The 25,199-nt window shown below is 46.6% G+C and overlaps 1 protein-coding gene across 12 annotated transcripts in view; it reads left to right on the top strand.

Annotated features, from left to right (window-relative positions):
- The window catches only part of CTNND2 (catenin delta 2), a 3,400,942-nt gene that overhangs the window by 3,125,538 nt on the left and 250,205 nt on the right, over window positions 1-25,199 (top strand). For all 12 annotated transcript variants that reach the window (XM_077269511.1, XM_077269508.1, XM_077269506.1 and 9 more), the window contains one exon: window positions 18,986-19,053. In XM_077269511.1, coding sequence (XP_077125626.1) covers window positions 18,986-19,053 — 68 coding nt within the window. The remainder of the gene's footprint in view (window positions 1-18,985; window positions 19,054-25,199) is intronic.

Here is a 25,199-nt window from a genome sequence, read left to right as displayed (position 1 = left end):
CACGACTTGCGGAACAAACCTCTGTATCTAACACTTCCTCCACTGCTTCTGGCTCCTCCACCTCCTGTAGGGCCTCCACTTGTGCCCTCCACCTCTTCCTTAATCAGACATGCGTTCCTTAAAATCCCCCAACCTCCATACTGCGAAGCAATGGCTCACCGCAATCAGGCAGTGTTAATACTAATATGCCTTGGATATTGCAGTCACACAGCTCAAGAGTTGTTGACTGCTATCCAGACTAAGTTACAGCAATGGCTGTCTCCACTGAATCTGGAGCCAAGGAAGGCCATGTGCTATAATGATGCAAACCTGGTGGCTACCCTATGCCGGAGCAACTTCACACAACCTCACATCCTGGATGTGCTGCTGCAGAGAGCATGGTCACTGTGTGCTCAATTCCGATGATCGCATCCTGCAGGTTAACGGTTAACCGTTTGATTTGCAATGTTCCGATGCGGTGAAATTCCACTCTGCATATGTTGCAGCGACTGAGGCAGCAGAGACAAGCCGTGGTGCAGTATATCCTTTTGCATAGCCTGGGCAAACGCAGTACTGATGTGGTGAAAATGATACTTGCGGAGTGCTAAGATGGTTAGCACTAACGATGCCATCATCAGCATCACTATTCCAGTCATCTACATGCTGGAGCACACTTTTTATATTCAGCATGAGGAGGTGGTGGTCACAGAGGAAGAGGTGTAAGCAGAGGAGGATGCAGAAGGGATAATAATATGTCAAATTTCCAGTTTGTTGTCACACAGGCAGGTGACATGGGAGGGTGGCTTACAGAGATCGAGGGGGCTTATGGTACCAGACAAACTGTTAGTAAAGTATCACTTCGATACACTTCAACCAGGGCATTGAATTTTTCTTGAGACTTTCTTCTCGGACGCTATATTCATCCATTATAGAATGTGAATTTTTCCCTAGAATTATGTTTTAATCAATTGAAATAAAATTTGGAATTGTATTTAAAATGCTGGATCCATCCCTCTCTTTCTCTTTATAAACTGTTAGTGGAGGTGTAGGAGCTGAGTAACAAATGGAGGAGGGCGATTAGGAAGAGGTGATGGGTGTGCAACAGTCAAGAGATGAAGAGGATAATGATCCCCGCTCTGTTGTCTGTGGTTGAAGGGAGGGGATGGAGGAAGCAAGCTTTAATGTTAAACCGTCACCAACACATCATGGACTTAGACCACATGGAAGTGCCCAACACATGAGTGCCTTCTTGCTGCACTATCTTCAACACGATACCCGTATTTTTAGAGTTAGAAATAGTGCTAACTACTGGGTTGCAACTCTGTTAGATCCACGGTACAAGAGTAAATTTTGCCAGATGTTTCCCCCTCCCCGGAAAGGGAGGCGCGCATGCTGGATTATCGAAATATATTTGTAGACAATCTTAAAAGTGGTTTACCCCAAGATAACAGTGAGGCACACAGTGTGCATCGCTGTTCTAAATGTCCAACCTGTTGTGAACTCTATTTTTAGGCTCCCTCTAGTGGTCACAAGCGGTACTGTGTAGTGTTGTCTTTCTGCAGGTTGGCTGCATCAGCTGGTTCGTTATCCTTGGTTGGTTTCTTATTTAACTCACCTGGATACTCAGTTCCCTGCCTGCTATCAATGTATTCAGTGCTCTTCAGATTCCTTGTGATTACCTTGCTCCCAGCCTCTCCAAAACAAGCTAAGTTTTTGTCCGTTCATTTTTTGATTATCAGCATTCATCATGTTTCTTGTCCAGCTTGCTAAGATGTGATCTCCTCGCTTGCTGGTTGCTCTAGAGGACTGAGTTTCTCCCCCCACACCGTTAGTTGGTGCGGGGGTTCTTGAAATCTTTGGGGATTATTTCTCTGGAGGCAAGAGAGGTCTTTCTTTCTCTCTAGGGGTAGTTAGTTCCTCAGGCTGGCTCGAGACGTCTAGGAAATTTAGGCACGTTCACCGGCTACTTCTAGTGTTTTTGGATAGGTTCAGATTTGCGGTCAGTCCAGTTTGCCACCTCCCCAGAGCTTGTCCTATGTTAGTTACTTAGCTGGAGTAATTTGTGATCCTCAACCACTAAGGATCATAACACCAACCCCAGCAATGTCAAGGCGTCATCTCAGTAACATTAGCAGCAGCAGTGTAAGTGGCATAATTTCTGTGAGTATTTTCACACATTTTTAGACCACCCCGTGCATCGGCAGAACAGAGTACAAGTCTGACACATTGTGAATGACTGCAAAGGATAGTGCAGGAGTATCTGAAGCTCAACATCATCGCCATCAGGAGGGTTTTGGACCCTTTTGCATTTTGGTCTTCGTAAATGGAAGAGTAGCCTGACCTCGCCTGTCATGCCTTGGAGGTTTTTTCACACCTGGCAGCCAGGGTTCTCTCAGAATGTGTCTTCAGCGCTGCTGGTGGTGTCCTGATGGATAAGTGCACCTGGCTGTCCGCTGAAAGTTTAAACCACCAAACTTAATTCAGTCGCCATGACAGCACCACGAGAGAAGGGATCCGCCCTTCAGGGACAGGAAACCTACAGACATAAAAGAGCGGCACCTCTCTCCCGCATCAGTTAATTTCCTGTCCCTGACAGGGGAACCTCTTCAGGCAGGCCTTGTGAAGAAGGTTGAAGAAAAGAAGATAGCCCAGTCCTGGCAGGACGGTTCAGGTAGCGGGGGTCCCCTACCTTGGTCTGTCCAGGATACTGGAAGCACCACACGGCAGGGCAACTGCTAGTGTCGGTGTCAGCAGAGAGAAGCAGCCTTCAGAGGGGTTTGCTTCTTAGTGACCCATCGCCGCAGGTGCCTGGTGAGTATATGGTGCCAGCTTCTGAGGCCGAGCCTGGCGGGGCCTTCCGGGGGGCTGGTCACGTCCTTGCGGGGTGTGCGTGTCTGTCCAGGCAGTGGCCGGCATGTTTGGTGGTGCGTCTGCTCGCAGCCCACAGCCGCGACCGGAAGGGGCGTTCCCTGATGACGCGGCCGGGCATGCACGGTAGAGCCACGCCGGCTGATGGCATCTCCCTGAGTGTCCGATGCTGGATGATATGTGCGCTGAGCGGATGTGCGGCTGAACCTTGGGGGTGCCTATTGTCAGCTGGGGGCACGGTCTTGGGAGGGGGAGACCAGAATTTAACATGGTACGGGGCAGGTCACATGGAAAACCTGCTGACCCCCATCCGGGGGTGGTACCTTGGGGGTATATTTAAGAAGAGTACGGTGGCTGCTTGATGCTTCCAACCCATTTTCAAGATGGAGTCACCGGAGCAAGAAGAACCGCACCCTGAGAAGTGGCAGCAGCTTCAGTCCACAGAACAGCCCCATGCTATCTCCCAGCAACGATCTAGTGGCAGTAGTCACACTGGTGAAGTTAAGAGTACTCAGAAGTCGAGACCAAACAAGTCCTCAAGCCGTAAAGCATCGCCGGCTAGGAAGGACCCCCCACTAACTACGGTACCACTCACTACACGCCCTGGGTAAGTGATCTACGTGAAAGTTCACTTAGTGATATTCTGTTCCTCCTTATTTTCCCTCTCTCCTTATTAGGGGAGAAAATGTTCCACCAAGGCCAAACACAGGGAGTGTGCCGAGTGTGGGGAACCGCTCCCAGATGGTCATGAAAAGAGGTTATGTAAACCTTGCATACAACACTTAATAGAGGAGGAGGCCCCTAACCTTACTTCCACCTTAAGGGATATGGTTAGACTAGAAATCAGGGGTTCTATTAAGTCCATATCCCAGAAGACAGATTTTAAAAAGGGGAAAGAAATCAGATCCTCAGTTTTGGATTTGAGTTCAAATTCGGGTGAACTAAGCTCAGATTCCTTCCCATCATCCTCTTTGTCCATGGACGCCGAGTCTGGTCACTCCTGTTTACCACTGGATAGGGTTAATCGCCTTGTTAAAGCGGTAAACAAAACAATGGGGATTGAGGAGCCCCAGTCAGAGTGGTCCATGCAGTACATAATGTTTAAATGGTTAGATCGAAAATCCCGAAGATCCTTCCCGGTGATTGATAAGATAAACACGTTAATTACAAGGGAATGAGGAAGGGTTCTCTCCCACCAGCATTTAAGAGAAGGTATCCATTCGAGGAAGAGGCATCATCCTCATGGGATAAGGCCCCGAAAATGGACGCGGCAGTAGCCAAAACGAGCAAAAGGACCTCGCTTCCATTTGAGGATTTAGGGAATCTAAAAGACCCACTAGATAGAAAGGCTGATGTTTTTCTTAAGGGTGCTTGGGAAACGTCGGCAGGATCCCTGAGGCCAGCAATTGCAGCCAATTGCACAGCACGGTCACTAATGGTGTGGCTTGACCGCCGAGAGGATCAGCTCAAAAACAAAGTTCCTAGGAATGAGATCCTATCCTGCCTGCCTATAATTCAGGAGGCAGCAGCTTTTCTTTCAGATTATTCGGCAGATTCTGTAAAATTGTCAGCCAGATCTTCAGCCCTTTCTAATGCAGCCCATAGGGCTTTATGGATAAAATGTTGGCCAGGAGATTTACAGGCCAGGTCAAAGCTATGTGGCATTCCCTGTGAGGGGGCGCATTTGTTTGGGCCAGTACTTGATGAACTGTTGGAAAAGGCGGGCAATAATAAAAAACGATTCCCCTTCCTAGGAAGACCCTCATACAGACGGGATTACAATAGAGGATGGTTTAACAGCAGAAGGTCAAATAGAGAAAGATCCAGATATGACAGTAACAGGAAAAGAGGTAGAGGATATATGTTTAACACCTCTCGGGACTATAGAAAGCCACAATGACTGCCAGACCAGGTGGGGGGTAGGCTTTCAACCTTCTACCCTGCCTGGTTGAAAATTTCCAATAGCCTGTGGGTCCTCAGTATTATTGGAACTGGTCTAAAGTTCAAGTTCCAAAGGATTCCTCAAGACAAATTTTGTCTAACACCCATCCGTTCTTCTTCTGCAGAACAATTGGCACTGGAGTCAAGAAGTCCAGGAACTTCAACAAAAAGGAGTGCTGATTAAAGTTCCCACGGTACAGAGAGGTAAGGGGTTTTATTCCCCCCTCTTTCTGGTTAAAAAACCTGACGGATCCTTCCGTACCATCATTAATTTAAAGGCCCTAAATAAATTTCTGTTGGTTCCTTCCTTCAAAATGGAGTCTGTAAAGACGGCAATAAAACTTATGTTTAACAATTGCTTCATGGTTGTCTTAGATTTGAAAGATGCCTATTATCATGTCCCAATACACGCAGACCACCAACAATTTCTTAGAGTGGTAGTTTCAATTAATGGTACAATAGAGCACTTCCAATACGGTGCACTTCCCTTTGGAGTCACGGTTGCACCCCGAGTATTTACTAAAATAATGGTAGAGGTTATGGCACACCTTCATGAAAAGACATTTTAATAATTCCCTACCTGGATGACTTATTGATTGTGGGACATTCAGAGTCACATTGCATTGACCAATTGGGGAAGGTGACGTCAGCATTACAGAAATTGGGGTGGATCATTAATCTCAAAAAATCTTGTTTACAGCCCTCAAAGGTACAGGAGTTTCTGGGTCTTGTCTTAGACTCTAGTTGGCAGGAATGTCACCTTCCAGATTCAAAAGTGGATAGTATTCAACGGCTGTCAACCAGAGTGATTAATAATCCATCAGTTTCTGTAAGAGGAGCAATGACACTATTAGGATCACTCACATCATGTATTCCGGCAGTTCTCTGTGCTCAATATCACACCAGAACCCTAAAGTGGGACGTTTTACATAATACCCGTCGCCTAAGAGGCTATCTTGACAGTAAATTTTCACTATCCACTGAATCTATACGATCTTTACATTGGTGGACACACATACCAAATTTACGTAGAGTTGTTCTCTGGATAAATAATGTATCTCGAATAATAACTACAGATGCTAGCCCCAGGGGATGGGGGGCACACAAGGAGAGTAGTTGGGTCCAGGGACTGTGGTCTCAATCCGAACAGAATTCATCATCCAACCTAAAAGAATTATTAGCGGTAGAACGTGCTTTAAGTAGTTTCCTTATACCCCTACAGGGTCGACACGTCAGGCTTTTCTCAGACAACCAGGTAACCATAGCCTATATTAACCATCAAGGAGGTACTCGGTCTGGTTCGTTAATGGAGGTCGCGGATCGTATTTTTCAGATGGCCGAAAAATCATCTACTATCTCTTACGACTCTTCACATAAAAGGAAAGCTCAATGACATGGCCGACTACCTAAGCCGCAACAAACTCGGACAGGGAGATTGGACACTAAATCAGACCATCTTCAACCAGATCGTACAATTGTGGGGGTGCCCAGATATAGACCTTTTCGCCAACAGAGAAAACAGAAAGCTACATCGATTCTGCTCCTTAAACCTCAGAGAGAACCTGTATGCGGTGGACGCTCTCCTAATCTCGTGGCACTTCAGTCTCGCTTATGCCGTTCATGGTATCCCCGTTCTGGCCCAGAAGATCATGGTTTCCTTGGCTGAGGAAGATGTCCATTTCCCAGCCTTGGATTCTCCCAGAAATACCAGATCTCCTCTCCCAGGGCCCAATTCTCCATCCACGAGTGGCCAATTTACATCTAGCAGCGTGGAATTTGAGAGGTCATTACTAAGGGGGGAAGGGTTTTCTCGAGACCTTGTAAATACATTACTAAAGAGTAGGAAGGTTTCTACAACAAACATTTATGTCAGAATTGTCAAAATTTGGAAAAAATTCTTAGCAGTCTCGGGAGCACAGATTGACCAGAAAGTCTGTATTAACAAAATATTGGAATTCCTAAAGAAAGGATCAGAAATGGGTTTAGCCACAAGCACTCTCAGGGTTCAAGTGTCGGCTCTGGGGGCACTATACAATAGTAATTTGGCCAGCAATCACTGGATAGCTAGGTTCTTCAAGGCAGCAACTAGGTCCAGGCCAGTTATTAAGCAAAAATTAGTTCCATGGGACCTAAATTTTGTGCTCTCAGCTCTAATGCAAGCTCCGTTTGAACCTATTGATACTGCCCCAATTAAAATTCTATCTTTAAAACTGCCCTTTTAGTCGCGCTCACATCCGTAAGGAGGGTTAGCCACCTACAAGCTCTGTCTAGACAACCTCTGTACATGCAGTTTAGAGAAGATAGAGTCATTATGAAACCTGATCCTCTTTACCTTCCAAAAGTAGCTTCAAAATTTCATAGATTGCAGGAAGTTGTTCTGCCTTCATTCTGTCCTAATCCCACCAATGATAAGGAACGTAAATTCCATTCTCTAGATGTAAGAAGGTGTCTTCTTAGGTATATTTCAGCTGCTAACACTTGGAAGAAAGATAATTCCCTATTTGTATCCTTTCAGGGAGTTAGAAAGGGGCTTAGAGTGTCCAAGAACACGCTAGCTAGATGGATCAGGTAGGCGATCTCTTTAGCTTATACAGCAGGTGGCATGCAGATCCCCGAAGGTACAAAAGCTCACTCCACTCAAGCCATGGCTACTTCCTGGGCGGAGAGATCAGAGGTGTCAATTGAAGACATTTGTAAGGCAGCCACATGGTCTTCTCCATCTACTTTCCTTAAACACTATAGACTGGATCTGGGTAGCTCCTCCGATCTCACATTTGTGAGAAGGGTGCTTGAGGCAGTTGTCCCTCCCTAGTCTCTTTTACTTCTCTGAAAGTCTCTCGTGGTGCTGTCATGGCGACTGAATAAAAACGTAAGCTACTTACCGGTAACGGTGTTTTTCAGAAGCCCATGACAGCACCCTTATATTCCCTACCCTTTTTTCTCATATGGGTCAACACTTTCTTTTCCTTTAAGTGCTAAGTTTACTCACATGGTGAATTGTACCATATTTTAAGTTGATTATGTGCTACTAACCAGGGAGGCCCTCTCATGCTCTGTAAACCAACTGATGCAGGAGAGAGGTGCCTCCCTTTTATGTTATGTTATGGCTTCCTGTCCCTGAAGGGTGGACCCCCTCTCTCGTGGTGCTGTCATGGGCTCCTTAAAAACACCACTACCGGTAAGTAGCTTACGTATTTCATCAAATTGAACAAGTCATGGATCTCGAATGACTTTTTCACCCTAGTCGCAGACTTGGCAGACTAGATGATGGTGTTGTTTTAGTGTCATGCATTGATCTCATGTTATTGCAGTCTGTGACACCTTTGTCGTGATTCGGTGCCATCTGTGGCTACTGCTACTGATGTTACAATCAATTTTTTGAAATGTGGAAACTCAAAGTTGGGTCTCCATCTGGTGGGTTGCGTGCAGTGTAAGGTGCATCAGAGGCCTATTATACTGTTTCTACGCTGTGGAAATTGATGCCACTTTAGTGATTTGTGACAATAATTTTTTTAAATGGGAAGACTTCAAGTTGGGTCTCCATCTGGTGAGTTGCCTGTAGTGAAAGGGCTGTTAGCGGCCCATGATACTATTTCTACTTTGGGGAAATGGAGGCCACTTTAGTGGTGTGTGACAATAATTTTTGGAAATGTTTTCACTCTAAGTTTTGTCTCCATCTGGATGGTTGCCTGTAGTGGAAAGTGTGTCACAGGTCCATCTCCAACTGTTGGGTTGCGAGTAGTGTAAGGTTTGTCACAGGCTTATTATGGTATTTCTACTCTGTGGAAATTGATGCGACTTTATTGATTTGTGACAATAATTGTTTTAAAATGTGGAGACTTCAAGTTGGTTCTCCATCTGGTGGGTTGCCTGTAGTGGAAGGTGAGTCAGAGGCCCATTATACTATTTCTACTCTGGGGAAATTAATTCCACTTTAGTGGTGAGGCAATATTTTTTTTTAAATGTTTGTACTCCAAGTTGAGTCTTCATCTGATGATTTGCCTGTAGTGGAAGGGGTGAAAGAGGCCCATTATACTATTTCTACTCTGAGGAAATTGATTCTACTTTAGTGGTGTGTTATAATAATTTTTTATAATGTGGAGACTCCAAGTTAGGTCTGATTTTGGTGGGTTGCCTGTAGTGGAAGGGGTGTCAGACGCCCATTATAATATTTCTATTCTGTGGAAATTGATGCCAATTTAGTGGTGTGTGACAACTATTTTTTGAAATGTGGATACTTGAAGTTGGGTTTCTATCTGGTGGGTTGCCTGTATAAGTAAGACTGGCAGGGCTGCACTTACTTTTCTTCCATACAGTAGCAATACTACTGTCTGAAACTGATATTTCTGCCATATGAGTGTCGCTGGAAAAAACAAGAAATAAAATGGAGGTGTTGCATGAGGTATCAGGACTCCCAGCTAAGAATGCTTAAACCCGTCCTTTTACCACCAGGTCCTCACTGAAACTTCAATTCAACATTGTAAATTCTGGCCCAGACCCTGATACCTCATTCATGACACACGACTGACTGGTTCTGTGAATTATAAAAGGTTCTACTATGAGTCAATTGATCAGACAACTAACTGTATTACTTTCCTATTATTTTCTACCAATATTACTGTATGAAACTTATGTTTGTGCCATCTGAGTGTGGCTGGAAAAAGAAATTGGAGGTGTTGCATGAGGTATCAGGGCTTCCCTTGACCACCAGGTCCTCTTTGAAACTTCAATTTAAAGCTGTAAATGCTGGTTCAGACCCTGATACTTCATGCATGGCCCATGGCTGACTGCTACTGTGCCATTTGTAATTTTTATTGTGGGTCAATTGATGCCACTTTTCATGGTGTCTTCCCCTAATTTTAGCTGTTTGGGAGGCTTTGTATGACCCTTTATGGTGTATACGTTTGGTTTGGCCTCTCATTGAATTTAATAGGGTTCGGGTAGGTACTTCAAACTGTTCGGCGCACATGTTCGGTGAACATCTAACCGTTCAGCGAGTTGAGCCGAACTGAACCTTAAAAGGTTCGCTAATTTCTAGTCATCATAGTCAGAGTTGTCAACATCATCAGTTTTACTGACTGCTAGCTTAAATCCCTGACTGCACTTGGAGTAACACAAAGTTTCCCTCCACATCCACCTGTTGCTGCTCTTCCTTATCCTGCTGCTTGTAACTTTGTCCTTAAGAGTCCCTAATAGGGTGGCATTGATTATATAGAAGTTGCTATTCTTCCTCCATCTCATATTACACCTGTCACGGGAGACCTAGGCAGGAAAGAGCAAAAACCCGGGCCCCTGCGATTTCCCTCAGACTAGGGAAACCCTGACTGACCCTCTCTCAGAGTTTACACTAATGATGTGCATGTCTGAGCCTCCACCCTCACCCTATCTCCTGTTTCAACCCTAGGCTGAAACTACCACCCACCACCCAGTGAAGAATCCACACTCCAATACCCACAGTTAGCACAGACAAGGTTAACGGAAAAGTAAGCACCACGCCGCAGTCACTCAGGAATAAACTACAAATGCAAAGGGCAAAACAAATACAAATATAGGAAGAAGCAAATAAGACAAAGGGAAATACACCACCAGCAACGATACTCCAACTACTAGCTCACCACTCCAGACCGAGATAACCACGCACAAGACAGAAGCTATAATCGGCGATGCCCAATGTTCAGGAGAACTATTTAAAGGCAGTGGGCATGGCCCAGCTTCCAATCCGAGCACCAGGTAAATTAACCCCGGACCATCTAGATAAAACCTAGCCGACGCCAATGAGCGCATAGTGGTCAAAAGCGGAATTACCGCTGTCTGTCGAACCACCTGGTCTGAACAGCGTCCAACATGACAGTACCCCGCCTTCTACGAGGGACCCCAGGGCCCTCACGTCTTATAGGACCCGGCTTGTCCGGATGGCGGCGGTGAAAATACCTGACCAGCCGATCCGCATGAACGTCCGAGGCTGGTACCCAGGACCTCTCCTCAGGCCCATAACCACGCCAGTGTACCAAGTACTGTAAGGTGCGGTGCACTACACGAGAGTCAACCACCTTGGAGACTTCAAATTCCAAATTACCATCCACCAAGACTGGAGGTGGCATAGGCGCCGCATCCACGGAACCCACCACCTTCTTTAAAAGAGACGTGTGGAACACGTTATGTATCTTATAGACCGTAGGAAGCTCCAATCGGTACGCTACTGGGTTAATGACGGCGGTGACCCTAAATCGACCAATAAACCGTGGACCCAATTTAAGGGATGGCATTTTGAGTCTTATGTTTTTTGTGGATAACCACACCTGTTATGAATTAGACTTTTTTGGCTCCCTCTGGTGGTCAATAGTGATATGACTCTGGGATTGTCTTTCCTCAGTTTGGCACCCACCTGGGTCGTTAGTCCAGGGGTGTTGCTATATAAACTTCCTGGTTTCTCAGTCCAGTGCCTGGCATCGTTGTAATCAGTTCCTTTCTGTTTGCTCCTGTCTGCTGGTCTTGGATCTTGCAAAATTAAGCTAAGTCCTGCTTCCTTGTTTTTTGGTTATTTGCTTTGCTCTTATTTTTTGTCCAGCTTGTACTAAATGTGATTCCTGATTTTGCTGGAAGCTCTAGGGGGCTGGTGTTCTCCCCCTGGGCCGTTAGACGGTTCGGGGGTTCTTGAATATCCAGCGTGGAAATTTTGATAGGGTTTTTGCTGACCATATAAGTCATCTTACTATATTCTGCTATTAGTCAGTGGGCCTCTCTTTGCTAAATATCTAGTTCATTCTTACGTTTGTCTTTTCTCCTTACCTCACCGTTATTATTTGTTGGGGGCTTGTATCCAACTTTTGGGGTCTTTTCTCTGGAGGCAAGAAAGGTCTATCTTTTCCCTTCTAGGGTTAGTTAGTTCTCCGGCTGGCGCGAGACGTCTAGAACCAACGTAGGCACGTTCCCCGGCTGCTGCTATTTGTGGTGCTAGGATTAGATATATGGTCAGCCCAGTTACCACTGCCCTATGAGCTGGTTTTTGTGTTTGCAGACTTGGTATGTACTTTTGAGACCCTCTGCCATTGGGGTCATAACACACACCCAGTCATCCACACTCCGGTCCGGACCTGGCACACGCCTACTGTCAGCCACACGTTTGTACCTGGCACCCACACTCAACAGGCGCTGTTTAACTCTCCTCCAGACTGATGATAATTGTGCTCCTAACTGGTCTTCCTCCGGGATGCCGGAAGAGCCCCCCTGACTCAAAGTACAAAATTGAGGATGAAGCCCGTAAACACAAAAAAACGGAGACTCCCCAGATGACTCCTGGTGGTGATTATTGATGGCAAACTCAGCCAAAGGAAGAAACGTCGACCACTCCTCCTGGTTATCTGAAACAAAGCAGCTTAAGTACTGTTCCAAATTTTGGTTCATACGCTCGGTCTGACCATTTGACTGAGGATGAAACGCCGAAGAATGAGACAACTTGATCCCCAGCCGTGAGCAAAATGCTTTCCAAAATTTTGCCACAAACTGAGACCCCCTATCAGAAACGATGTCAGACGGAACCCCATGAAGTCTGACCACTTCCTGCACAAATACCTGAGCCAGAGTCTTGGCGTTAGGCAATGAAGGCAAAGACACAAAGTGCGACATTTTTGAGAACCAATCAACAATCACCAAGATGACTGTGTTCCCAGCTGAGGAGGGCAAGTCAGTGATAAAATCCATGGAGATTTCCGTCCATGGCTTACTAGGTACCTCGAGAGGAAGTAGTGTGCCAACAGGACGGGAGCGGGGCGTCTTAGTCCTAGCGCACGTGGTGCAAGCCGACACATATGAGACCACGTCCTGTCGGATCTTGGGCCACCAAAACCCACGTGACACCAACTCCAAGGTACCCCTAACCCCTGGATGGCCAGCCAGGACAGCATCATGATGCTCCGCCAAAACCTTTAAGCAGAGATGAAGCGGTACAAACGTTTTGTTGACGGGAAGCTCAGATGGTACCTCCTCCTGGGCCTCAGCAATCTCAGCCTCAACCTCGGTAGTGAGAGCCGAAACCACAACACCCTTTTGGAGGATGGGTACTGGATCTTCCCGAGGCTCTCCCCCCGGAAAACACCTGGACAAAGCATCCGCCTTAGTGTTTTTAGAACCAGGTCTGTAAGTGACAACAAAGTTGAACCGCGTGAAAAACAATGCCCAGCGAGCCTGCCTGGGGGACAGACGCTTGGCAGACTCCAAATAAAGCAAATTCTTATGGTCGGTAATAACCGTAACCTGATGAACCGACCCCTCCAAGAAGTGTCGCCATTCCTCAAAGGCCAATTTGATTGCCAACAACTCTCTGTTGCCGATATCGTAGTTACGTTCGGCGGGCGACAGTTTCTTGGAAAAATAGGCGCACGGACGCAAACTGCTCAAGGATGAGCCTTGTGACAACAGCGCCCCCACACCAACCTCAGACGCATCGACTTCTACAACAAAAGGTTTCGATACATCTGGCTGCACCAGAATGGGAGCCGAAACAAACCTGTTTTTAAGAGATTCAAATGCGCACACAGCAGCCTCAGGCCAAACGGAGAAATTGGTACCGTTTTTAGTCATGTCAGTTAGCGGTTTAGCAATGATAGAAAAATCCTTGATAAACTTCCTATAGTAGTTAGAAAACCCAAGGAATCGCTGAAGTGCTTTTAGGTTATCAGGCCATTCCCAATGCAACACCGCTTGCACCTTAGCGGCGTCCATTTTAAAACCAGAAGCAGACACAATATAGCCCAAGAAAGGCAACTCCTGTACCGAAAATACACATTTCTCCAGTTTGGCATATAGCTTATTCTCTCTGAGAAGCTGTAACACCTGCCTGACATGATCTAAATGAGTATCACGGTCGCAAGAATATATGAGGATGTCATCTAGGTACACAAGAACGAATTTCCCCAAAACATGCGAGAACACATCATTTATGAAATGCTGAAACACTGCAGTTGCGTTTGTCAACCCAAATGGCATCACCAAATTTTCAAAATGAGACTCAGGGGTATTAAAAGCCATCTTCCACTCATCACCTTGATGGACTCTTAGGGTACTGTCACACAGTGCAATTTTGATCGCTAGGACGGCACGATTCGTGACGTTCTAGCGATATCGTTACGATCTCGCAGTGTCTGACACGCTACTGCGATCAGGGACCCTGCTGAGAATCGTACGTCGTAGCAGATCGTTTGAAACTTTCTTTCGTCGCTGGATCTCCCGCTGTCATCGCTGGATCGTTGTGTGTGACAGCGATCCAGCGATGCGTTCGCTGGTAACCAGGGTAAACATCGGGTAACTAAGCGCAGGGCCGCGCTTAGTAACCCGATGTTTACCGTGGTTACCAGCGTAAAAGTAAAAAAAACCAAACCGTACATGCTCACCATCTGATGTCTGTCAGGTCCCTTGCCGTCCGCTTCCCGCTCTGACTGTCTGCCGGAAAGTGAGAGCAGATCACAGCGGTGACGTCGCCGCTGCGCTCTGCTCTCACTGTACGGCCGGATCTCAGTCAGAGCAGGAAGCGGACGGCAAGGGACTTGACGGACATCAGATGGTGAGCATGTACGGTTTTTTTTTTTTACTTTTACGCTGGTAACCACGGTAAACATCGGGTTACTAAGCGCGGCCCTGCGCTTAGTAACCCGATGTTTACCCTGGTTACCCGGGGACTTCGGCATCGCTCCAGCACCGTGATTGCAACGTGTGACCGCAGTCTACGACGCTGGAGCGATAATCATACGATCGCTGCGACGTCACGGATCGTGCCGTCGTAGCGATTAAAATGGTACTGTGTGACAGTACCCTTATGAGGTTGTACGCCCCCCTGAGGTCAAGCTTGGTAAACCACTTAGCACCTGCCACCTGGTTGAACAAATCCGGTATCAATGGCATAGGGTATGGATCACGAACCGTAATCTGGTTTAACTTTCTGAAATCCAGACACTGCCGTAGTCCACCATCTTTCTTCTTAACGAAGAAGAACCCTGCTGCCACTGGTGAGGACGAAGGCCTGATGTGCCCTTTGCTCTAACTTTCAGCAATGTAATCTTTTAGCGCTTGTCTCTCCGGACCGGAGATGTTAAACATCCTTGCTTTAGGCAACTTGGCCCCTGGTTTAAACCTGATAGAACAGTCATAGGAGCGATGTGGTGGCAACTCTGAACAACCCTTCTCAGAGAACACATCCACAAAATCCAGAAGTGACTCAGGAACGCTTGGAGTCACAGCAGAAACACATGTGGCCAAGCAATTCTCCTGACAGAAATCACTCCACTGAATTATGTCCTGAGTTTTCCAGTCAATAACCGGGTTGTGTGTAGACAACCATGGAAAACCCAAAACCACCTGTGCAGGAAGATTCTTGAGTACCTTACATGTAACCTGCTCAAAATGTAGAACCCCAATCTGGAGTTTCACCTCAGCCACAAACTCCGTAATCTCCCCCTGTGGGAGAGGAGCAGAATTGATGGTGACCACACGGATAGGACGAGGCAGTTTTTCAATCCTAAAACCAGCAGTGCGCGCAAACTCCTCATCAATGAGATTTGTGGCAGAACCACTATCCACAAAAACAGTGATTGGCAGCTCTCTGCCAGCGACAACAACTTTGGCAGGGAGCATGCAATGAGAAACCATCATGGAGGATATACATAAGCTCAGATTGGACTCCTCCACACCCTATGAGCTTAGAAGTTTTCCGCCGTTGCGTTTTTCTTTAACAGCAGAGGACAGATATTAATAAAATGACCAGAAAAACTGCAAACCAGGCTCCCTGGTTCCTGCGTACAGAGGCTTGATTCTTATCATGTGATACCCCTGCGATTTGCATAGGTTCCGTGGGCTCACCTGCAGCAACCTCACATGAACCTAAACCTTCACCCACAGGCGACATCTCATGATTCCCCTGACGCAAACGGCGATCAATGCGGACAACAAGACTCATAGCGGAATCTAGTGAAGCAGGAGTCTCGTACATCAGGAGGGCTTTTTTAACCCTATTAGAAACTCCATGAATAAAGTGACTCCGCAGCGCAGGCTCATTCCATTGAGTGTCAACCGCCCAGCGGCGAAATTCAGAACAGTAATCCTCTGCAACACGCTCCCCTGGCAAATAGTGCGTATTTTAGATTCTGCTAGAGCCATTCTGTCCGGATCGTCGTAAATGTGTCCTAGAGCAGAAAAAAAAACTCTCCACCGAGTTAAATGTAGCAGAATCAGATGGCAAAGAAAACGCCCATGCTTGAGGATCCCCGCTTAATAATGACAACACCAGGCCCACACACTGAGCCTCATTACCGGAGGAGATCGGGCGCATACGGAAATACAGTTTGCAAGCTTCACGAAAAGAAACAAATTTACTGCGTTCCCCAGCAAATTTTTCAGGCAAAGGAAACTTAGGCTCAGCAACTTTACCTGTAACTCCGGCTTGCACATTAGACACTGCTAGTCCCTGTTGCTGCACTGCCCCCCTTAACTCAGTGACCTGTAGGGACAGCGCCTCCAACTGGCGGGTTATAGAAATCATGGGATCCATGGAAATAATGTTGGACGATTATAATGTCACGGGAGACCTAGGCAGGAAAGAGCAAAAACTCGGGCCCCTGCGATTTCCCTCAGACTAGGGAAACCCTGACTGACCCTCTCTCAGAGTTTACACTAATGGTGTGCATGTCTGAGCCTCCACCCTCGCCCTATCTCCTGTATCAACCCTAGGTTGAAACTACCACCCACCACCCAGTGAAGAATCCACACTCCAATACCCACAGTTAGCACAGACAAGGTTAACGGAAAAGTAAGCACCACGCCGCAGCCACTCAGGAATACACTACAAATGCAAAGGGCAAAACAAATACAAATATAGGAAGAAGCAAATAAGACAAAGGGAAATACACCACCAGCAACGATACTCCAACTACTAGCTCACCACTCCAGACCAAGATCACCACGCACAAGACAGAAGCTATAATCGGCGACGCCCAATGTTCAGGAGAACTATTTAAAGGCAGTGGGCATGGCCCAGCTTCCAATCCGAGCACCAGGTAAATTAACCCCGGACCATCTAGATAAAACCTAGCCGACGCCAATGAGCGCATAGTGGTCAAAAGCGGAATTACCGCTGTCTGTCGAACCACCTGGTCTGAACAGCGTCCGACATGACAACACCTTTGTCAATTTTCCCCAATAAACTGTAGTTATGAGGGAGAGGACATAATCGATGTCATAGGTGCACCTACTGACAAGTTAAAGAGTCTCTTCAAATATGACTTACGACTTCAGTGTCACCCAAGCTCCAGTTTGCCTACTGCCAGAGATTATTTGCATTATTAATTTTATACATTCAAATTTATAATGTGGATCACGCATGTGTTACTTTTTACACACATATTGAAATAACAATATTCTCAGCATTTTGGCTTACTACAATTACCAGTTTTAGCTCAGAAGAGTCAGCCAGTGTGAGATTTGTTGCTTTATGCAGAGGGACAGCTTATTTTTTCAATGGCTATTTGTCACCCATACCCATAAGCTGTAAAACATTTAAAGAGGTATTCACAAGTTGTCTCTTGAGGAGCGTTGCAGCTCTTTCCAGTCTTCTTACTTCCTGGTTGCTGGGAGGAGGGCAGTCAATCCTCAAGTGACAGCACTGGTCAGTTTCCTCTTGCTATTGTCATTGTTCTATTTGCATATAGAGATAACAGTGCATTTGAAAAAGCACATGTCTCAGGAAAATAAGAGCAGTGATTGGAAGCACAATTGTGTCACCCCAGGAGTCCGGATGCCACAGTGGCAATGTCTCCCTCACAGGGGGTGATGCCATGCCTGGAAGCAAGAAAAGATTTCTTTAGCAGGTACGCTGGCATACAACACCTTTCCTGACTCCAGACCAAAAGGGGGGAACTCTAAACCCGGTTACAGGGTAGTTTCCCTATAAGTTCTGGCCTGGAGGAGGGGGTTAGTTAGTTCAGTGTGAGACAGTGAAGGAAGAGGAAGCAAGTGAGGAGAAGCTGGGGATAGGAGCTGCGACTGAGCTCACCCCAGGACTGAGCCCAACAGACCGGACACCGGAGTCTATGGTTGTGTGGGAACTGCATGCCTAGCAACTGAATCCGGAGAACAGGAGATTGCAGGTCTCCTGGCCACAACTGACACCTGAACTCATACTAGAGCCCAGAGTCACCACGAGGGAGTGACACTTTGAACAGGCTTAAGCTGCCTGCCAGTAGTATTCCATTTAAGGAACAGACTGAGAGAGGGACTTGAGGAGAACTACAAGCATTAGGAACCAAGAGAGCAGCGCAGTAGGGAGGCTTCCAACCCCACCTGGCTAGGGGAATTCTGAACTGCTTCCAGGCTGCCCGGATCTCCAATACCACCTGTTACCTGTGCTCCGGACTGCACCTACAATTAAAGGTCAAGAAACTACAGTCCCTGTGGCCTCAGATTTGTTTGCTACACCATCTGCCCTGCACTACAACCACCATCATCATCGCATCACTTATACATACAGTTGCCCTGTGGTCTAGCTCTACCTGTGGAGAGCTGTACCATCTCTGCTGCATCATCAACAGCCCCAGCGGACTCTGAAGCAGTGTTGGCTAACACCTTTATTGCCGAGTACCACAGGTGGTGTCACAAACTATTTCATTTATCCCCTCTACTATTCCCCTTTTCACTTTTATTGGACGCCCAGGGCCACGGACCGGGTCACTGCTGCAGCAATACTTCACCTTTAAGATCAATGCCAGTACCGAGTACCCCACGGCCCTTGGGGGTGCTCCATATACATACAGACTTGTGTATACACAGTGCACATACATACACAGAGAACATACAGACAGATGTATACCCTGCTTTTACTTTTATGCCTGTCCCTCCTGATTGACTGTGCTACATCATGTGATGTGACAGTTGCAAGGCATTATGGAGAAGTACACCTAATTGCGCTCAAAGTCATGTGAGCCATTTTTGGTTGATGCAATTTCCAGCATTGTGAAAATAGCAGTGGGTGATTTGCGAGAAGTGAATATCAGATGGGTCGAATTTCCTGTGTACAGTATTTCCTAAAAAGTCGACAATTTGCTTCAAATCAATTTGGTCATTTCTAATGTAGATAATGTACTTTTTTTTTTTGCTTATTTAAATGTTCATTTACTCTTGCTACTTTTATTATATTTATTTTTTTCTTTTGTAGCTTCAAGCACCACTGCTATATATAGGAATTCATTTGGAGCACCTGGTGAAGATGTGAAACACAATCAAGTAAGTGATTTAAACTGTAAATAGGTGCTTCTGTATTTTCAATTACGGTAACTTAGTACATATGGAAGAAATTATCTTTCAAATGGTAGTGATTACAGTTTGACATTATTTTTAGTTTGTATAATTAAAAAGTTAGAATATAACAGAGAAATACAAAATTTATTTTAGTGGGGCAACAAATTTAAATGATGACATAGACAAAGCAGAACTAGTTGACTGCTAATGCATAAATCTCCACAACAGTGAGGAATTAGTGAATATTCATGTTAAGACAGTAGTGTGCAATTGAAAGCTTGCCATGAATGAATGGAATATTCATTTGAATGGGGTTCTTTTAATGGCAAGTACAGTAAATTCTGTAAGCTCTTTATTAGAGTTGAGCGACTTTTACTTTTTTGGGATCGAGTCGGGTTTCGCGAAACCCGACTTTGTGAAAAGTCGGGTCGGGTGAAATCGGCCGATTATTGCGAAAAGTCGGGGGCTGACTGAAACACGAAACCCAATGCAAGTCAATGGGGAATCAAAGTCGGCAGTGAGTGGAGGACAAGAAAACACCTATCCATTTTCCATTAGGGTTGAGCGAAACGGATCGGACAAATTCAAAAATCGCCGACTTTCGGCAAAGTCGGGTTTCATGAAACCCGACCCTATCCTAGTGTGGGATCGGCCATGCGGTCGGTGATCAGCTTGCCAAAGTTGCGTTTCGTATGATGTGTTCAGCGCCATTTTTCAACCAATGAAGGAGGACGCAGAGTGTGGGCAGCGTGATTACATAGGTCTCGGTCCCCACCATCTTAGAGAAGGGCATGACAGTGATAGGCGCTTGCTTTCTGCGGCATCACAGGGGCTATAAAGGGGCGTGCATGCCGACCGCCATCTTACTTCTGCCGATCGTAGCATAGGGAGAGATTGCAGCAGCTTCATCAGAAGAAGGGATATAGTTAGGGAGGGAAGATTAACACCCAAAGTGCTTGTGCTGTAGCGATTTCCACTGTACAACACCACCTTTGTTTTGCAGGGACAGTGGAGGCTATATTTTTGTGCATCAGCTCTGTAGCTTATTAGGCTGCCTTATAAGGCTCCCTGATAGCTGCATCGCTGTTTGCACCGCTGCTGTGCAAACCAACTGCTTTTTTAAAAGCAAAAATCCTGTTGCTCCTTTCTGCACAGTTATCTTGTATATTTGTCCACACTTTTGTGTGCAGCAGTCCTTTTTATTGCTGCCATACTTGTCCAGAGATCATTGTGGGAAGATTGAAATTGTACTACAGTCCTTGTATTTTTTCATATATCAGCCAGCCACTTTCAGCCACTTACATTGTGTTGTTTTATACACTGGGCCTGAGTTTTGGTCCGTTCTCTCCCCCCCCCCCCCAAAAAAAAAAAAGGAGATTCAAATTCTCACAAAGTGGACATACTTCTGTCCTGTTAGTTTGTGGTATATCAGCCAGCCACTTTCAGCCACTTACATTGTGTTATTTTATACACTGGGCCTGAGTTTTGGTTCAGTCTCCCCCCCAAAAAAGGGAGATTCAAATTCTCACAAAGTGGATATATTTCAGTCCTGTTAGTTTGTCGTATATCAGCCAGCCACTTTCTGCCACTTACATTGTGTTGTTTTATGCACAGGGCCTGAGTTTTGGTTCTGTCTCCCCCCCAAAAAAGGGAGATTTAAATTATCAACAAGTTTATATACACCTTCTACCTTGTTTTACAGTACCATATAACGGTTGTTATTTTGGTTAGATTTTCCAAAAAATGAGGAAGTCTGGTGGGAGAGGCCGTGGGCGTAGGTTGCCAGCTGGTACTGATGGTGGTGGTGGTGGTGATGGTGGTGCACCTGGTGGTAGTGGGAAAAGCACAATAGCATCTAAGGCTGGAGGTGTTGAGCCAGCGTCATCATCTTGCTACACAAGGCCTCAAAGGCTCCCTTATCTGGGAGTAGGAAAACATCTTTTAAAGCCGGAGCAGCAGGAAAAAGTTTTGGCTTTCCTTGCTGACTCAGCCTCTAGCTCTTTTGCCTCCTCTTCAGAAAGTTCAAAATATAAAATGAGCGAGTCGTCAGTGGATGTTCCCGGTCAGGAACAAGATGTTTCCTTGTGTCCTTCACCCAAGCCAAAAGTGAAGGATGCGTCAGGTGACACTACAGGTTACTCCATGGAGCTCTTTACACATACCGTGTCTGGGTTAGAAAGGGAAATTGTTATCTGCCCATTACAAGATGAATCGGACATGGAGTGCACTTATGCACAGACACAGCTAGATTATTATGCTGTTCCATTGACTCAGATCACTGCATTGCCCTCGCAGTGTACTGGGCCAGAATCTGACCCTGATTAGACTATGGTGCCCCGTCCGGAACGCTATAGCACCTTACACGGTGACACAGAGGAAGGTGCACAAGACATTGAAGAGGAGGTGATAGATGACACAGTTGTTGACCCAGAATGGCAGCCATTGGGGGAAGAGGGTGCCGCTGCCAGTAGCTCAGAAGCGGAGGAGGATGATCCGCAGCAGCCATCTACATCGCAACAGCTGTCATCTGGCAGGCCCGTATCAGGCCAAAAACGTTTGTCAAAAACAAAAACAGTTTTAGGACAGCGTGGCAATCCGGTAAAAGTAGCACAGCGTGTAATGCCTGAAAAGGTATTCCATAGTAGGAAGAGTGTAGTGTGGCAATTTTTTAACCAAGATCCGAATGATCAGTGCAAAGTTATCTGTAAGAAATGCTCAAAGACCTTTAGCAGAGGGAAGAATCTTCAAAATTGAAATACAACGTGCATGCTTAGACATTTAACCAGCATGCACTTGCAAGCCTGGACTAACTAACAAACGTCCCGTACCGTTGGTGCACCTGCTCAGAATGAAGGTAGTCAGCAACGCTACATTGCTTCCCTCACTGTAAGCCCACTGGATAGGACACCACCAGCAGCAAATGTGGAAGTATCATCGCAAGGCCAAAGCAGTCAGGGAATCACAAGGTTCTTGGTAGGAAACACTATATGTAGGCCAACATCAAGAATACCATCACCAACCCTCTCTCAATCCGCCATGTCCACCACCCCCACCGCTAGTTCCACCATATGCACCTCTCCAGTCCAGCTCACCCTACAAGAGACTCTCGTTAGGAAAAGAAATTACTCATCCTCTCATCTGCATACACAGGGTTTGAATGCCCACATTGCTATACTAATCTCGTTAGAGATGATGCCCTACCGGTTGGTTGAAAGCGAAGCTTTCAAAGACCTGATGGCCTAAGCAGTACCATGCTATGACCTACCCAGTCGACACTTCTTTGCGAGAAAAGCCATCCCAGCCCTCCACCAGCATGTCAAAGACCGCGTTGTCCATGCACTGAGGCAATCAGTCAGTGGAAAGGTGCACCTTACAACAGATGTATGGACCAGTAGGCATGGCCAGGGATGTTATGTGTCCATCACGGCGCACTGGGTTAATGTGGTAGATGCAGGGTCCACAGGGGACAGCCATAGTGGGACAGTTCTGCCTAGCCCACGGTCTAGGAAACAGTTGGCTGTAGGCGTTCGCCACCCCTCCTCCTACAGAAGCGAAAGCTCATCCACAGAGCGCAGTAGCATGACCACTCCATCCGCAGCTGCCAGTGTTGCACACGAGGTGTCCCATTATCAAACAGCTAGTGGTAAGCGTCAGCAGGCTGTTTTACAAATGAAGTGTTTAGGCGACAACAGACACACCGCGGAAGTACTGGCCGAGTACTTGCAGCAACAAACGCAGTCATAGCTGGGCAGTGTACATCTTGAGGCAGGGAAGGTAGTCAGTGATAACGGAAGGAATTTTATGACTGCCATAGTCCTTTCAGAACTGAAACACATACCTTGCCTGGCTCACACCTTGAACCTGGTGGTGCAGTGCTTCCTCAAAAATTATCCGGAGTTACAAGCCCTGCTCCTGAAGGTGCGTAGACTTTGCTCGCACATCCGCCGGTCGCCCGTACACTCCAGCCGTATGCAGAACCATCAGCGATCGCTGAATCTTCCCCAGCACCGCCTAATAATCGCCGTTGCAACAAGGTGGAACTCCACACTGCATATGGTTCAGAGGCTGTGCGAACAGAGGCGTGCTGTAATTAATTTGTTGGAGGATACACATACACGGGCAGGCACTTGGATGGCAGACATGGCGTTGACTGGTGTGCAGTGACTACACAGCTACAAGACCTCTGTCAAGTCCTTCAGTGTTTTGAGGAATGCACATGGCTGGTAAGTGCAGACGACGCCATCATAAGCATGAGCATCCCACTAATGCGTCTGCTGATGCAAAGTTTGACGCACATTAAGGAGCAGGTGTCTGCAGCCGAGGAGGAGGGAAGCCCTGATGACAGTCAGCCATTGTCTGCTCAGGGAACTCTCCTGGATGAGGTGGCGGATGAAGAGGAGGAGGAGGATGATGGGGATGAATATTTATGGGAGGAAGATGCTTCTCAGGGGGCAATAGAAACTGATGGCGTTGCAAGGTCAGGTACAGGGTTTTTGCGGGACACAAGTGATGTTGATTTGCAAGAAAGTGCTCCTCAACCCAGCACAAACAGTGAATTGACACCTGGAACATTGGCCCACATGGCTGAGTATGCCTTGCGTATCCTAAAAAGGGACCCCCGCATTATCAAAATGATGACCGATGATGATTACTGGTTGGCCTGCCTCCTGGATCCATGATATAAAGGAAAATTACAAAATATCATGCCACATGAGAACCTTGAGCAAATATTGGCTACCAAACAAGCAACTCTTGTAGACCATTTGGTTCAGGCATTCCCAGCACACAGCGGCGGTGATGGTTCTCACACAAGCCGTAGGGGGCAACATGGCAGAGGTGTTAGAGGTGCACAAATCCAAAGTGGCGTTGGACAGAGGGGTGTTATGACCAGGTTGTGGAGTGATTTCGCAATGACCGCTGACACGACAGGTACTACTGCATCGATTCAAAGTGACAGGAGACAGCATTAGTCCAGTATGGTTACAAACTACTTTTCCACCTTTATCTATGTTCCCCCTCACAGGTCATTCCCCTTTGATTACTGGGCATCTAAAATAGACACCTGGCCTGAATTGGCAGAATATGCATTACAGGAGCTCGCTTGCCCTGCTGCTAGTGTGCTATCAGAAAGAGTCTTCAGTGCTGCTGGTTCAATACTGACCAAAAAAAGGACACGTCGGGCTACCCGAAATGTTGATGATCTAACCTTCATTAAAATGAACCAATCATGGATTTCAAATTATTTTGCCCCACCTTCCCCTGCTGACACGTAGCTTGCCTGAAAAATGTCTTGCTTTTGGCCTCCTCTTACTGACATCCCCAATTCCTCCATTTGCAGCTGCTGAATGTCCACCATAGGCCATTTTTATACCTCCCTAAATGGGCTGACTCCCCCACAGGGCCGTGGTCACCACTTGGCGCAAGCACCTGTACGAGTGCTGTTTGCCTGGACAGGTGGGTGTGCCCACTCTCGGGCGACGAAATTGGCACAGGGTCCCTCATAGTACAATGAAGTGTCTCTGACGGTGGTGGTCCACAACCAACGTCAGACACACCGTCGTAATATGAGGGGCCCTGTGCCAGTACCACTGCCCACGAGAGTGTTCCCCCCCAGCTCGAACAGTGCTCTACCACTTGCAATACTTACCTCTCCCTGCTCCACCACTGTGTAGTCTGTGCTGTTAAATCCTTCAATGGCACTGCCAATACAAATTTGTTGAAATGATAGATGATAGTTAAAATATACAGGAGCCCTGGCCTCCATTTAGACCAGTTAATACTTTGCGCCTACTACCACTGCTACTCAGCAGAGGAGCCCACCCCTGTACCTAGCTATGCCACCTGTTTATTTATGATCAATTTTTTGGCAGACATTTAGCCCACTTTATTATTTGGGCCTACTAACTTTGTCTGCCGCTCATTACAGTTGTCCTCCAGTGAACAAAGCAATGCCGCCTGTTTAGTTCTGTTACCAATTTTGAACTGCCTTTAGGCTACTTTATTATTTGGGCCTACTAACTGTGTCTGCCGCTCATTACAGTTGTCCTCCACTGAACAAAGCAATGCCGCCTGTTTAGTCCTGCTACCAATTTTGAACTGCATTTAGCACACTTTATTATTTGGGCCTACTA

The sequence above is a fragment of the Ranitomeya variabilis genome, chromosome 6 (genome assembly GCF_051348905.1).
Source record: "Ranitomeya variabilis isolate aRanVar5 chromosome 6, aRanVar5.hap1, whole genome shotgun sequence".
Lineage (NCBI taxonomy): Eukaryota > Metazoa > Chordata > Amphibia > Anura > Dendrobatidae > Ranitomeya > Ranitomeya variabilis.
The sequence above is the reverse complement of the archived record's forward strand: the minus strand, read 5'-3'. Positions and strand labels throughout refer to the sequence as shown.